This window comes from Bos grunniens, chromosome 18, assembly GCF_055505025.1.
Source record: "Bos grunniens cultivar Pamir isolate PY7600 chromosome 18, Bosgru_T2T1.0, whole genome shotgun sequence".
NCBI lineage: Eukaryota > Metazoa > Chordata > Mammalia > Artiodactyla > Bovidae > Bos > Bos grunniens.
The window spans coordinates 51,043,613-51,056,318 of NC_141182.1; the positions used below are offsets into that span (position 1 = coordinate 51,043,613).

Sequence of the window (12,706 nt, forward strand, 5' to 3'; positions counted from 1 at the left end):
TCCCAGCAGCTTCCCTGTGACCCCGGCCCTGAAGGTCCCTGACACAGTGTGGACACTAAGAGCACCCTACACTCCAGCACTGTGGTTCCTGGTGTCACCCCAGCAACCACAGCACCCTGATGGCGAGGCCTCTGGAACTCTGAGACACAGCGATGCAGAGCTCTGTTGAATCCTGGCTTGACCACCTCCCTAGCCATGTGTCCTTGGACTAGTGACCTACCCTTGCTGAACTGGAGACTCTTCCTCTGTACCCGGGGAGTAAACACTGCTGAAATCATAGCCTCCACACGAGTAGGCCCGCCTGGCCTGCTGGCCTTGCTGTTTCTGACTGTAGCAGGTAGGTCCTCCCTCGGGGCCTTTGTACTGGTTGAGCCTCTGCCTGGATCGCTCCCCTGCTCCCCCAAGTCTGAATGTCCAGTGTCCTCACGTCCATTGGCTCTTTACTCAAGTGTCACCTTGAGTGACACTTACTTACCTTCTTGCTCAGGCCCTTCTTGGCCACTGTATCTACCATTTCTACTCCCCACACCCCCGAGCCCTCCTCGCTGCTTCATTTTCCTCCTTACTGCTCATCACTAACACCCTGCGTGTCTTGACTTATTTTTCTGTTTATTTCTGGACTTCTCCATGAGTTCCCCAGAAATTGAAAGCATTAAGTCACTCAGTCATGCTTGACTCTTTATGACCTCAAGCCCACCAGGTTCCTCTGACCATGGAATTCTCCAGGCAAGAATACTGGAGTAGGTTGTCATTTCCTTCTCCAGGGGACCTTCCTGACCCAGAGATCAAACCCAGGTCTCCTGCATTGCAGGCAGATTCTCTACTGTCTGAGCCACCAGGGAAGGATGAGACATTTTGCCTGTTTTGTTTCCTACTGTGTCCCAGCGCTCTGCATAGTGCCTGGCATAACTAGGCGCTCAGTTAATACGTGTGGAATGAATGAGTGGATGGATAACAGCTCACTTGATTCCTGTAGTCCAGTAGAAATCACTCAGTCTCTGAGGTTGACCAGAGCCAGTCCAAGCTCCAAACCCAAGCAGCTGTTTGACCCAGGACAGGTCTCTGAGCCTCTCCCTCTTCTGCGCACAGCTCACTGAGGCCCCAGCACAGCCTTCCTGAGCCTTCCATGTGTGCGCTGTCTCCGCTGTATCTGTGGCATAGCTCCAGCTCAGTGGCAAGCACTCCCTATGTAGTAGCTACCACTGCTATCACGGGGTGCTTCCCAGGTGGCTCAGTGGTAAAGAATCTACCTACCAATTCAGGAGACGCAGATTTGATCCCTAGGTCAGGAAGATCCCCTGGAGAAGGAAATGGCAACCCACTCCAGTATTCTTGCCTGGAGAATCCCACGGACAGAGGAGCCTGGTGAGCTACCGTCCATGGGGTGGCAAAGAGTCAGATATGACTAAGCAACTAAACAGCAACAACTGCTATCATTAGAAGTGAAAGAAACTGCTTAATCAGAGCCCCTAAACAGAGCTGCTGGAGGAGAAGGTCTGACCTCATCTCCAAAGCTGTCTGTTCAGACAAAGACCAACAGGCCTTTTGATTAAACATCAAGAAAGCAAAACTAGTCCTGGGTGACACCTATCCCGGGTCAGACAGCTGGTTGGGTTTGCAGCTTCGACTGACCCTGGTCAGTCCCAGGTGTGAGCACCTGGATCTGGCCAGTCCTGAAGGCAGACTCCAGAACTCGGTTTTCAAAGTTTTGTTTTTTGCTCAAGCTACCATGATACGAGTTTTCCAGCATTTGCCATCTTTAAGTTGTGACTACCTGTAATGGAGTCTGTCTCCTTACCACCCTGAAAGCCCCCAGGAGGCTCATTTCTGGGTTCCCAGTATCACGCTGAGGGCCTGACACTGACTAGGGATCAGTTTATCAAGCTGACCTAGATCCCCAGGACCACAGATACCAGAACCATGTTGTCAGTCCTGCCTGAGCCAGGCTGCCTCATCCCAACTTGGACCTCTTCTGGGCTTGGGGCCCTTGACCCATAACTTGCATCTCCAGCCATACCTGATATTTGTAGCAGTCTCGGCGGTCACTGGGGGAGCTGCCCTGGCACGTGCCTGTCTCTGTGTTGTTCTGACATGGGCAGCCTGTCCCATCCTGCTCATTACACGTGTCCGCGTGGCCATTACACTGGCATCTGAAGAGAGGGAAGAAAATGCGGGTTATAGAGCTCCCATGACCTACAGGGGCCAGGCTGGATGCTGTAAACACAAGCTCCAATCCGTGAGGCCAGAAGAGGAAGCTGAGGCTCACAGAGGTCAAGCCGTTTACCCCAAGGCCACAGAGCTGTTCAGTGGCCGAGTCAGGATTAGAACCCAGGTTGGATGGACTCCAGGGTCACAAGGAAGGGGATGGAATGGGAAGACTGGCGTGAGGCCTCTTCCTCAGGGTCCTCTCTATTTTTTATTTTTAAATTCAAATTTTTTTTTTTAATTTTTGGCCGCACTGGGTCTTCGTTGTGGCATGTGGGCTCTCAAGTTTCAGTGCACAGGCTTAGTTACTCTCCAGCATGGGGGATCTTAATTCTTGGACCAGGGATAGAATCCACGTCCCCTGCATCGGAAGGTGGATTCTTAACCACTGGCCCACCAGAGACATTCCAGGGCCGTCTCTCTGCCCAACAGTCTCCACCAGGGCTGCTCAGCAGCCTGCATTTCAGCACCAGCCTCTGAGGTGGAAGGTCTCCCACCTGAGTCTATCTATTGCCCCCAGCCCTAGCCTCAGGGGACCCCATCCTTGCCTGAGGGCTGAGGACTGGGGAGAGGACTCTGGCTCTCAGAGCTGCTCCTATTGGGCAAGGCGGAGGTCCCAGGCCCGCCTCCACTTACTTGGTGCATTTCCCGTCGAGGAGGAAGTAGCCGTGGAGGCAGCTCTCACACTTATCCCCGTAGCTGTTATTCTGGCAGTTCACACACACAGCCTCATCTTCGCTGGGACCCTCTGTCGCCCAGTGTTCAATCTGGCCAAGGGACGACAGGGCGATCACAAACCAACACGGACCAGACCCCTCCTCCTTCAGACCCAGGAGCTCAGGACCCCAGCCTCTTTCACCTCATCTGGATCCAGCGAGTACTTCTCCGGCTCCCTCCTGGCTATCTCAAGCTCCTTCCTGGAGACGCAGACGTGGCTGTTGCCGCGACAAAAGGCGTGGCAGGGCCGGCAGGTCCCTCCCCCTACGGCTGAGCCCACGAACAGTGGGAGGCACTGCTCACAGTGGCTGCCCTGGAAACCAGGGACAGAGTGGTCAGAGGGAGTTAAGGGTCCTGGTGGGTGTGAGAGTCGGGGGAGGTTCTGAGAGCACCCAGCTTCCCTGTGGCTCAGAGAGTAAAGAACCTGCCTGCAATGCAGGAGACTCGGGTTTAATTCCTGGCCTGGAGAAGAAAGTGGCTACCCACTCCAGTATTCCATGGACAGAGGAGCCTGGCAGGCAACAGTCCACAGGGTTGCAGAGTCAGACACAACTGAGCAACTAACACTTTTCACTTTCTGAGAGCACCATGGGAAGGCAGCAGTGGCTCCGGCATTTGGCTTGGACCACCCCAGCCCCTCTACCGTTTAGCCCTCCACATTCACTTGCACACCTCCAGTGACGGGGTCTCAGTCCGCTTCAGTCCAGGGTGTTGAGCTCGGAAAGCCATTCCCTACCTGATCCTAAATGCTGTTCCACGTGTTCACCCTCCCTGGCCCAGCACTAACTCTGTCACACTATTTCCAGGCACTCCACTGTGACACAGCCCCAGAAGGTGTCCCCACTGTCCTCTCATCCCCCCTGAGATGGGGCTATGCCATCTCCTCCCTGCGTCTAGCTCACTGGGGCTTGGGACAAGGCTCAAGATGCCTGAGCGCAGGCGGAAGGCCAGCAGGGCCCGGGGGCAGGCCTGGAAATCCTGGACGGCCACCTTGGTGTGATTGTGGCAGAGCAGGCAGTGGTCGCGGGCCCCCACGCCGGCGCAGTCGCTGTGGCGGTTGCAGCGACACTCCGTGGAACAGTTGCGGCCGACGAAGCCGAAGTGGCAGCGGCAGTGGTCGGGCTCCACACACGAGCCGTTCACGCAACCCTGGGCGCACACTGGGCGGCACAGCCCCGTCACGCTGTGGGGAGGGGGTGGGGGTCAGGGCAGGGAAGCAGCCGCCCCCTCCGCAGGGCAGACCTGGCTGGCGTCAGGGTCCTCACAGCTTCTCAGAGCCCACCCCGACCACCCACCCTCTTCTCCACTAGTCCACCCCGCCCCAGGTCTGTCCCATCACTGCCCTGCTCCTGGGTCCAGCCCAGAACCTCCTGTGGGAGCGATGAGCTCCCACTCCAGGGCACCCTCTCAAACCAGCGTACCAACCTGCCCTCCCTGGACCAAGTGCCTACCTCACACCCTCCTCCACACCTTGGACTGTGGTTCCTTGCATCCTGCTTGGGTCCATGCCCCATCCTTAACTGCTCCTCACAGGCTCTCCCACTCCACGGGTCGGTCTGGCCTGCTCCCCTCAACCCCACCAGAGCCCTGGTCCAGCCGGAACCTCACTTGTCCATGGTGTAGCCTGTCTTGCAGCTGCACTCGTAACCGTGGGGCCGGTCGTGGCAGTTCTGGGTCTCGTTGCAGTCATGGTGCCCGTTGGCACATTCGTCCTCCGGGGGGCAGGAAAGAAAGGCCCAGGAAGCCCCAGGTCGCCCACACGTCAGCCCTGACATGAAGATATCAGGCTTCACTGGGGGGCAAGGGCCTCTGTACCTCCCACCCAGCCACCCTGGCCCTTGCTCCCACTTTCCCTGAACACCACCTGTGAGGGCCCACATGTTCATTCTCTGCACCAACCCCCATGTCGGAACCCAGATGGGCCGGCCGCCCTCACCCCATCCCCAGAGCCATCTGTCTCACCGTCACGGGGGCCACTGAGTCCACCCTCCAGGCAGCGGCCGCCCCCATCCTGGCCCCCCCAGGTACACCAGCCACAGTGGGGGCGCCGCAGGCACAGGGCACACTGGGTTGCCTGAGCACAGCCCAGGGAGCAGCTCTCGGGTCCGCGGAGCAGCCGCCCACAGCCTCCGGCCATACACCGCAGGGGCAGATAGGAGGGGCTCAGACACTGTGGGGAGCAGAAACGGCAGAGGAAGAGCATCAGACACGCACGTCCTGGGGAGCTCCCTGGGCCGCACCCTCTTCTCAGAGACCTCACCCCTGCTGGCCACAACCAGGTGGGCCAAAATGGACATCACCTGGGGCCACTGCATCCTCCCTTCTCAGCCTTTGGAACTGGAAGTTCAGACCGGAAGTCAGGCTAGGGACAGCCTTAAAACTAGACTGTGGACCAGGGCTGGCCAGGCCGTTTGGATGAACAAGTGACAGCAGAGGAAGAGAGTGAGGAGGGGCGAGGAAAGAGCAGAGGCAGAAGGCAGCAAAGACGAGACCCACACACTAAAGACGAGGAGAGAGGCAGCCTTCCGGGCTCCGTCTCCAGTGCCTGGCTGCACTTCCCACCCGCCTTATCAGAGGCACCACTGTGTTGGTGCAGTGAGCCCTCTCTACCACCTGGCTTGGGATACAGCCGTTTCTTACGATCAAAGAAAGGCAATGGTCCCAGGTGGACACAGAAACTAGATTCAGGAGGGGGGATGCCAGCCACAGTCTCTTAGAACGTGGAAGAGGCCTCCCTGGCAGTCCAGTGGTCAAGACCTTGAACTTCCTTTGCAGGGGTTGCAGGTTCAATCTCTGGTTGGGGAACTAAGATCCCTCATGAGGCACAGAGTGGCCAAAAAAACCCCACTTTTTTTAATTAAAAAAAAAAAAGAACCTGGGCCCAGCCGTTGGGGCAACAGGACCCTCCTGCCCTTGGCTGGGAGGATTTGGGGTCTGTGGTCAGGGGCTGCAGTGCAGCTCACACACCATCACTTATTGTGTCCGGGCACTCAGACAGGGTATGCAATGAGGTCAGGAACTTACCTCACTGTATGAGAGCATTTTATTTACAGCTCTGGCCTTAAGTAAAGTACAAGGGGAAAGGGGTTAGTCTAGGCTGTCTTTCTGGACGCACTCAGGAAGAAACAAAGCAATTGTGCAATCCTGAAATAGAAAACCCTGATTGCTGTGGCCGGAGCTCTGAACCCACTGTGGGCTATGCCGGTGATGAGCTGACCCTGGCTGAACAGCTGGAGCCAAATTCTCCTCCAGGTCAGGCTTCCAGATCTAAAATTAGTGCCCCCCTTGGCAGACAGCAGGGCCATCGGGAAGGGGGCCGAGAGAAGCCCAAGGCTCCAGTCGGCCAAGTGTTCTCTTCTGGGACCACTGTAGTGGCCCAATGCAATGCTGCCCAACACCATTAACTGCGTTTCCTGGAAGAGATGCAGGATCCCAGCTTGTCTGCTGACCTATGCCCACCACCTGGCAAAGTGCCCGGCACGAGGAAGGTGCTCGGTGATGAATTTGGTGAAAGGAGAAAGGGAAGGAAGGAAGAAGCCAGCCAGTCAGTGGGGAAGACAGCACCCTGTTGCCTGCCCCAGGCTCTGAGGCCAAAGTCATTCAGAACAAAGTCTAACAGTTACAACATGGCTGCCCTTGAGCCACAGCCCAACAGGTCTTATCTGCATACCTGTTACATTTGATCTGTTGCTGGAGTGGATGCGCAGTGGTATTTTTTTATGTTTTTAGTTGGTTTTTTTTTTGGCCACGAGGCATGTGGGATGTTAGTTCCCTACCAGGGATCAAACTCGCAGCCCAGCACTGGGAGGTGAAGTCTCAGCCATTGATCGCCAGGGAAGTCCCCTTGACCTATGTCTTAAAAAAAAACCCTGAGCCAACACACTTTAGTTTTTAACTGCTTCTCCTAGAAGTCAGGTGTGGCAGCGGCCCTCTGACATTCCCACGCAGCTTCAGCTCTGTGCTATCCACTCAGCCGCCCCACCACTCCCTCCCGCCTCCCAGCTCCTCAGCTGCCTGCGGGCTCTCTGGTGTTGTCTTCCAGTCCCTGGAATCCCAGTAAAGACAAATAATACCAACCTCAAAAATACTTAGGGAGACCTTGTATCACCAGAAGGAGCCCAGACTTGAGGATGAGAGAGGCCTCTGCTTGTTAGAGGAGCCACCGCAGGGGGCTCTGCCCTTGCAGCCACACTGAGCGCCCCCACAGGAAGCAAGCCCCACCCCCAGCCGCTGCACTGACCCTCTCCGTGTGGCACAGACAGCTGAGAATGGAGATCTTCCCAGGGGGTGGGATGTGGGGGGGGGGTATCACTGAGTTTCTACTGAAGAGCAGGCACTGCTCCAGGCTCTAAATAATTCTCCCATCTAATGTGGACAACCCTCCTATGGGATGGAGTGGTATGACACCAAATATATTTGGTCTTTGTCCCAGGTTCCTGGTACTGAGCTACTAAAATACACAGGGGTTCCTGAGTGATGGGCACGTCTTTCGTTATTCAGGAGGAACCCCTTTACACCTAAGTTTATGTTAATGGGGTGACTTAGGGGAGTTGCCAGTCACCAGGGTTTAGGGCAGAGACTGAGGTCTCTAAAAACACTTGAACAATGAGATTCAGGGACTTCCCTGGTGGTCCAGTGGTTAGGACTCTGCGCTTTCACTGCCATGGGCACAAGTTCAATCCCTGGTTGGGGAAGACCCCACAAGCCCCATGACGTGGCCAAAAAAGAAAAAAGAACAAGACAAAAAAGGAAGAAAGAGATGTGGGGAGAGAAAGTGGGAAGGAAGAGCAAGTGTGATGGTGGGAGCAGACCTAAGCAGATGGAGGACTGGGGCAGAGGCGGCGGTGGTGAGAAAGGTGAACGTGGCGGGCGGGGAGGCCCACCCGCATCCCCGGCCGGGTGTGGTACCTGCTGGAGGCTGCTGCTCCAGACGCAGTGCTGCCAGCCCCCGTCAGCACCCTTGGAGTCCAGGCAGGAGGTGCAGTTGGGCAGGAGGTGACAGGGTGTGGGGCAGGGCAGCGGGGGCGATGACTCCACTGGCATCGGGGACACGTTCAGCAGTGAGTGGCTGAAGCACGTCCAGTCGTAGGTGGGCTGCACCGAAAGGATGCGGCGGGTCTCCCCTGAGGTTGGGGGGGCGCAGGGATTAAGAAGTGGGTCCGGGTCCTTTGCCCGCTCCCCACCTCCCCACCTCACACCAAGCCGCTGAGCCCCTGGCATCCCTGGAGCAGGAGTCCAGGCGCCCCGGACTGTCCTCTCGGGGAGCAGGCCTGGCGCTCACCCGTCCTCTTGAACTGCCGCGTCCACATGCACTTGCCCTCCCTGGTGCACTGCTCGCAGTCGGCCGCCCCGCACACAGCCTCCGAGCAGTTCCCAGCCCAGAAGACCTCGCGCTGGTTGATGCGACAGTCATTCTCTGAGGTGCAGGACCCGTTGCGCCCAATGCAGGCACCCTCGGGGCAGTTGGTACACCACTTACAGCGTGGGGCAGAGGCCTGGGGGAGAGGTACTGGCTCAGAGGGGTCGTCAGGGCCCCCAGCACCCCTCCGGTCTCAGTCCCTGCCACCTGATCCCAGGTGAAGAGCCCCGTGGTGCCTGAAACACATTCCCCACCCCCCCCCCACCCCATCACTCACCTCTCCATCTCCAGGCTGCAGGGTCCGGGGATGGCGGGCCAGGCACTCACTGCAGGTCCGCAGACGTCGACATTCCTCGGGGGAGTGGGGCATAGGGGAGCAGGGGGCGCCGCCACAGCCCAGCCTGGGGAGGCGAGAGGCCTGGCCCGTCACGCTCAGCCAGGCTCCATCCTCCCCGCACCCGGCGCCCCTCCCTGGTGCCTCCTGGACACTGGTCTGCAGGCCCCGCAGGTCCATCTCAAACTGGCCTCAGCACAGGCCTCCCAGACCGGCCCCTCCTGAGCTCACTTGGTGACAGTCCCACGGCCACCTGTCATCCCAGGCCAGAGACACTGGACAACACCCCATGTCCTCCTGGCACTCCGCCCATGGAGGCCTCTGTCTCCTAACTTCTTCCCTGACCAACCCCTCCTCCCCGACCCCTGCAGCCCCCTGCCCAGGTCAAGGCTCCTCCTCTCAGGCCTCCACCTGCAGCCTCCCCTCCCCATCCCCTCCTCCATGAGCCCACCCCTGCCCTCTCCTGCTCACCCCTTCGATGACTCCCCATCACCCACGTGGAGGCTCACAATCCCTGACTCAAAATCCTTGAAGGCATACACGTTTCAGAATTTTCTAGGTTTTAGAAAAGCAGTGGGTGTACCCACTGTTATGTAACACCCCAAGCAGAGTCTGAGGGAGCACCCTAAAAATCAGACCCTATAATAGTCTGTAGTAAACATGGTGACACAGGTAATGGGACAAAACAAAGCCCAGTAGTAGCCTCACGTCAGCAAAGGGTAACTGCGGCCAGTACAGTTTGTGCTAAACCCAGCAAAGTACTTTCAGCCTCCTGAGATGCCTGGATTCCCAAACTACAGACAGGGAGTCTCCAGAGCTGGACGTAGCCCAGGGCGGCTGGGCCCTGGAGCCCTCTCTGAGCAGACCCACCCACCTCTCCAGGCTGTCTTCCCCAACTCAGGTGTTTCTAAAAGCCACTAGACACAGCCCTACTTCCGAATCTTTGTGGTCTAAATGACCCCAAGCTGGTCATTTGGGGCCCAGTTCAGACTCAGCTGCCCCAGCCCACAAACAGGGTTCCCCACTCGGGCACTCCCCATGCCTGCCCCGCCTGTGATGAGCTGGCCCTTCTCCCAGGGGAGCTGGTGCCCCAACCAGACAGTACCTGCCTGAGGCCTCCCCAACAAGCCCAGCCCAGCACAGAGCCCCCTTTGGATGGCACCAATACCACCTACCCATGTGCTGTCAGTCTCCACGGTTACCTGTGGGCCTGGTCCCCAGACAGGCAGGCTCCATGGCACCAGGTACAGGCCCCAGTCTGGTTACAAGCTTCGGGCGAGGGCAGCAGGCGGCAGGGGTCAGGGGGCAGGGTCAGGGCCAGCAGGCGGCCCAGGGCCACTCCCCCAAAGCCTCCTGAGATAAACAGGTGACCCCCTACCGCGGCCATGGCGTGAGCCACAGACTCCTCCATTGGCGGTCCCACAGAGGCCGGGCCTGGGGAAAGACAGAAAGTTCAGAGACAGGGAACAGGCAGCTGGAGGCAGAGATTCACTCACAGGAGCCAGTCAGAGAGGGACGCTGGGCAGAGAGACGGTCTAAAAAGAGCAGAGACAGACAAGAAAAGGCAGGGAGAAGATAGACAAGGCCAAACAGAACGAGACAATCAGACACACACAGCAAGACAGAAAGAGGGAGAGAGACACATCAACAGGAAAAAACAGAAAGAGCGGAATATAAACAGAGGCAAATTTTGTGGAAGCAGACCACGGTGGTGGGTGAGCAACTTTGTGGAGGTACTGAATGTCACTCAATTCATTTGACAGTGGCTAATTTCGTTACGTGAATTTCCCCTAAGTTTTCACTTTTTAAATTTATTTTTATCGGAATATAACTGCTTTACAATGTTGTGTTAGTTCCTGCTGTACAACAAAGTGAACGGGCTATCTGTATACATATATCCCCTCCCTCTTGGACCTCCCTCCCACCTCCATCCCACCCATCTAGGTCATCACAGAGCACCTACACTTTTTTAAATCCTAAAAAAATAAACAGTCACAGAGTGGTGGAAAAGATAGATTAAAAGCAAAAGAGAACTAGAGACAGAGGAACAGAGAGAAACAAAATGAAAAGGAGACGGAGCCAGAAACACAGTCAGTCACGTACAATGGTCAAATGAAATACAAAGGCAGGATACGGCCCCTTGCCAGCCTATGAACTGAGAGGAAACACCCTCACATACGACAGTCATCTCTAGAGAATGGGATTACGGGGGATGCTTTTCCTCCTTTTTTACGAATTACCTACCACGACTTCATAATCAGAATTTAAAACATTCCTAAAAAAAGAAAAAAGGAAGGAGGGTGTTTCTGTGGGTGTTGAGATAATGTGGAGAGGACGGGAGCTTTGCCTGTTGGTCTGAAGGGGTCCACGTGACTGCCAATGAGTGGGGGTCTCAGGCCAGGCCAGAGAGCCCCCTGGTGGTCCCAGGGCCTCCCAGGAGGGCGGCGGACTCACCGATGAGGTCGGGCAGGAGCCAGGTGTTGCAGTTGACCTGGTAGAGCAGCACGTCGCTGCTGAACTCGTCGGGGTCTGAGCGCCCTCCGAGGACCACCATGGTGTCCCCTAGCAAGGCCGAGGCGTGGAAGACTCGGGGCCGGGGCTGTTGGGGGGACACGTGGCAGGGTGGCCTGTGAGAGCCCACGTCCTCCGCTCCCTCTCATCCCACCCAAGAGCCATCTCCTTTATGTGAACCCCCAGAACCCTCATGCCCCATGTTCCCCAGGAAGCCAGCCTGGATGGCTTGAGATGAACCCCTGGTTTCTTGTGTGACCTCGCCAGCTGGACTGGGGGGTCTCCTGCTGAGGCTCATACTTCCATCTCCCTTGCAGTCTAGCCCCAAAATGGGCTTGGAAACTTGTTCATGGATGGAAAATGCAGCTGTCTCTAGGCACCCAGGTTTCCTGCTCTCACTCACACTGACTCCTTTGGCCTTGGAGGCGGAAGTACAAGAGACCTCAGCTCCCTGTTTCATAGCTGGGGGTGCCAGGAAGTGGAGGGGCCTGTCGGGGCCACACCCAGAGTGTGGGAGCACCAGGTCAAAAGACTGGCCTCTGATCTCCTGCTGGATGATTCTTACTTCCAGGTCAGACAGTAGAAGGGGAGACTTGGGGAAGGCAGGGGGGAGGGAACTGGAAAGGAGGCAGAGTAGGAATCCAGGGTTGAGCCACTCCCTGCGGCACTGGGAAAGGAGGGGCCCTCCCCCCGCTCCCCCCCCCACCGACTCATCTCTCTGGCCCTTTTTCCTGACCTTTGCTCCCTGAGAAGGGGCCAGCAGGCTCCAGGTGCGGTCAGGGCAGTGCAGGGAGTAGAGCTCAGGGGACGGGGCTGCCAGCTCCACGTGGAAGCGGAAACCCCCGAACACGTAGAGGGAGTCGGTGGCCTCATGATACACAGCAGAGTGACCGTAGAGACCTGGGGGTGCAGGGAGAGTGAGCACAGAGGCTGGGGTAAGGGCCAGGGGTCAAGAAGGCCCCCCAGGCTCCCCTTCTCGTGACCACGACACCACCCTACCAGGCCCTGACGCCGGAGACCTGGGAGCCTTTCTCAACACCTCCCTCTCCCTTCAGTGCTAAAGGACAGCCATTGGAGACTCTGGGAAAGGGAAAAGAGGGAGACAGGGTGACCAGAGGGACCTTGGGGACAGTGATCAAAGAATGCAGAAGGAAAGGGACAGGGACTTCCCTGGTAGTCCAGTGGTTAGGAATCCACCTTGTAATGCAGGGGATGAGAGTTTGATTCCTGGTTGGGGAACAAAGATCCCACAGGCCATGGAACTACAGAGCCCTCATGTTACAACTACTGAGCCTGTGCGCCACAATTAGGCAGTCCGTGCACCACATCGAAAGATCCCATGTGCTACAACTAAGATCCGGTGTAGCCAAAGAAAGAAAGGAAGAGGAGAGGGAGAGAAAGGAAAATACCTGAGGAGCAGTGTTCTAGAGCCTGGGAGAGGGAAAGTGCCCCACTGCTACTAGGCAGGAGGTGGGGCAGCTTCTCATGAAGTCTGGGAGGGGTAAGGAGAGAAACTGAACTTCTCAAAAGACAGCATCCTGAGAAGGTGGGTGAGTGACGGGGTACACAGAGAGACAACA

The 12,706-nt window shown here is 57.1% G+C and overlaps 1 protein-coding gene across 2 annotated transcripts in view; it reads right to left on the reverse strand.

Moving 5' to 3' along the window:
• The window catches only part of MEGF8 (multiple EGF like domains 8), a 40,843-nt gene that overhangs the window by 3,063 nt on the left and 25,074 nt on the right, over positions 1-12,706 (reverse strand). For both annotated transcript variants that reach the window (XM_086352718.1, XM_086352719.1), the window contains 12 exons: positions 11,863-12,026; positions 11,070-11,214; positions 9,818-10,049; positions 8,559-8,682; positions 8,204-8,417; positions 7,831-8,045; positions 4,885-5,092; positions 4,531-4,690; positions 3,913-4,105; positions 3,065-3,235; positions 2,842-2,972; positions 2,018-2,150 (listed from right to left, as the gene is read on the reverse strand). In XM_086352718.1, coding sequence (XP_086208844.1) covers positions 2,018-2,150; positions 2,842-2,972; positions 3,065-3,235; positions 3,913-4,105; positions 4,531-4,690; positions 4,885-5,092; positions 7,831-8,045; positions 8,204-8,417; positions 8,559-8,682; positions 9,818-10,049; positions 11,070-11,214; positions 11,863-12,026 — 2,090 coding nt within the window. The remainder of the gene's footprint in view (positions 1-2,017; positions 2,151-2,841; positions 2,973-3,064; positions 3,236-3,912; positions 4,106-4,530; positions 4,691-4,884; positions 5,093-7,830; positions 8,046-8,203; positions 8,418-8,558; positions 8,683-9,817; positions 10,050-11,069; positions 11,215-11,862; positions 12,027-12,706) is intronic.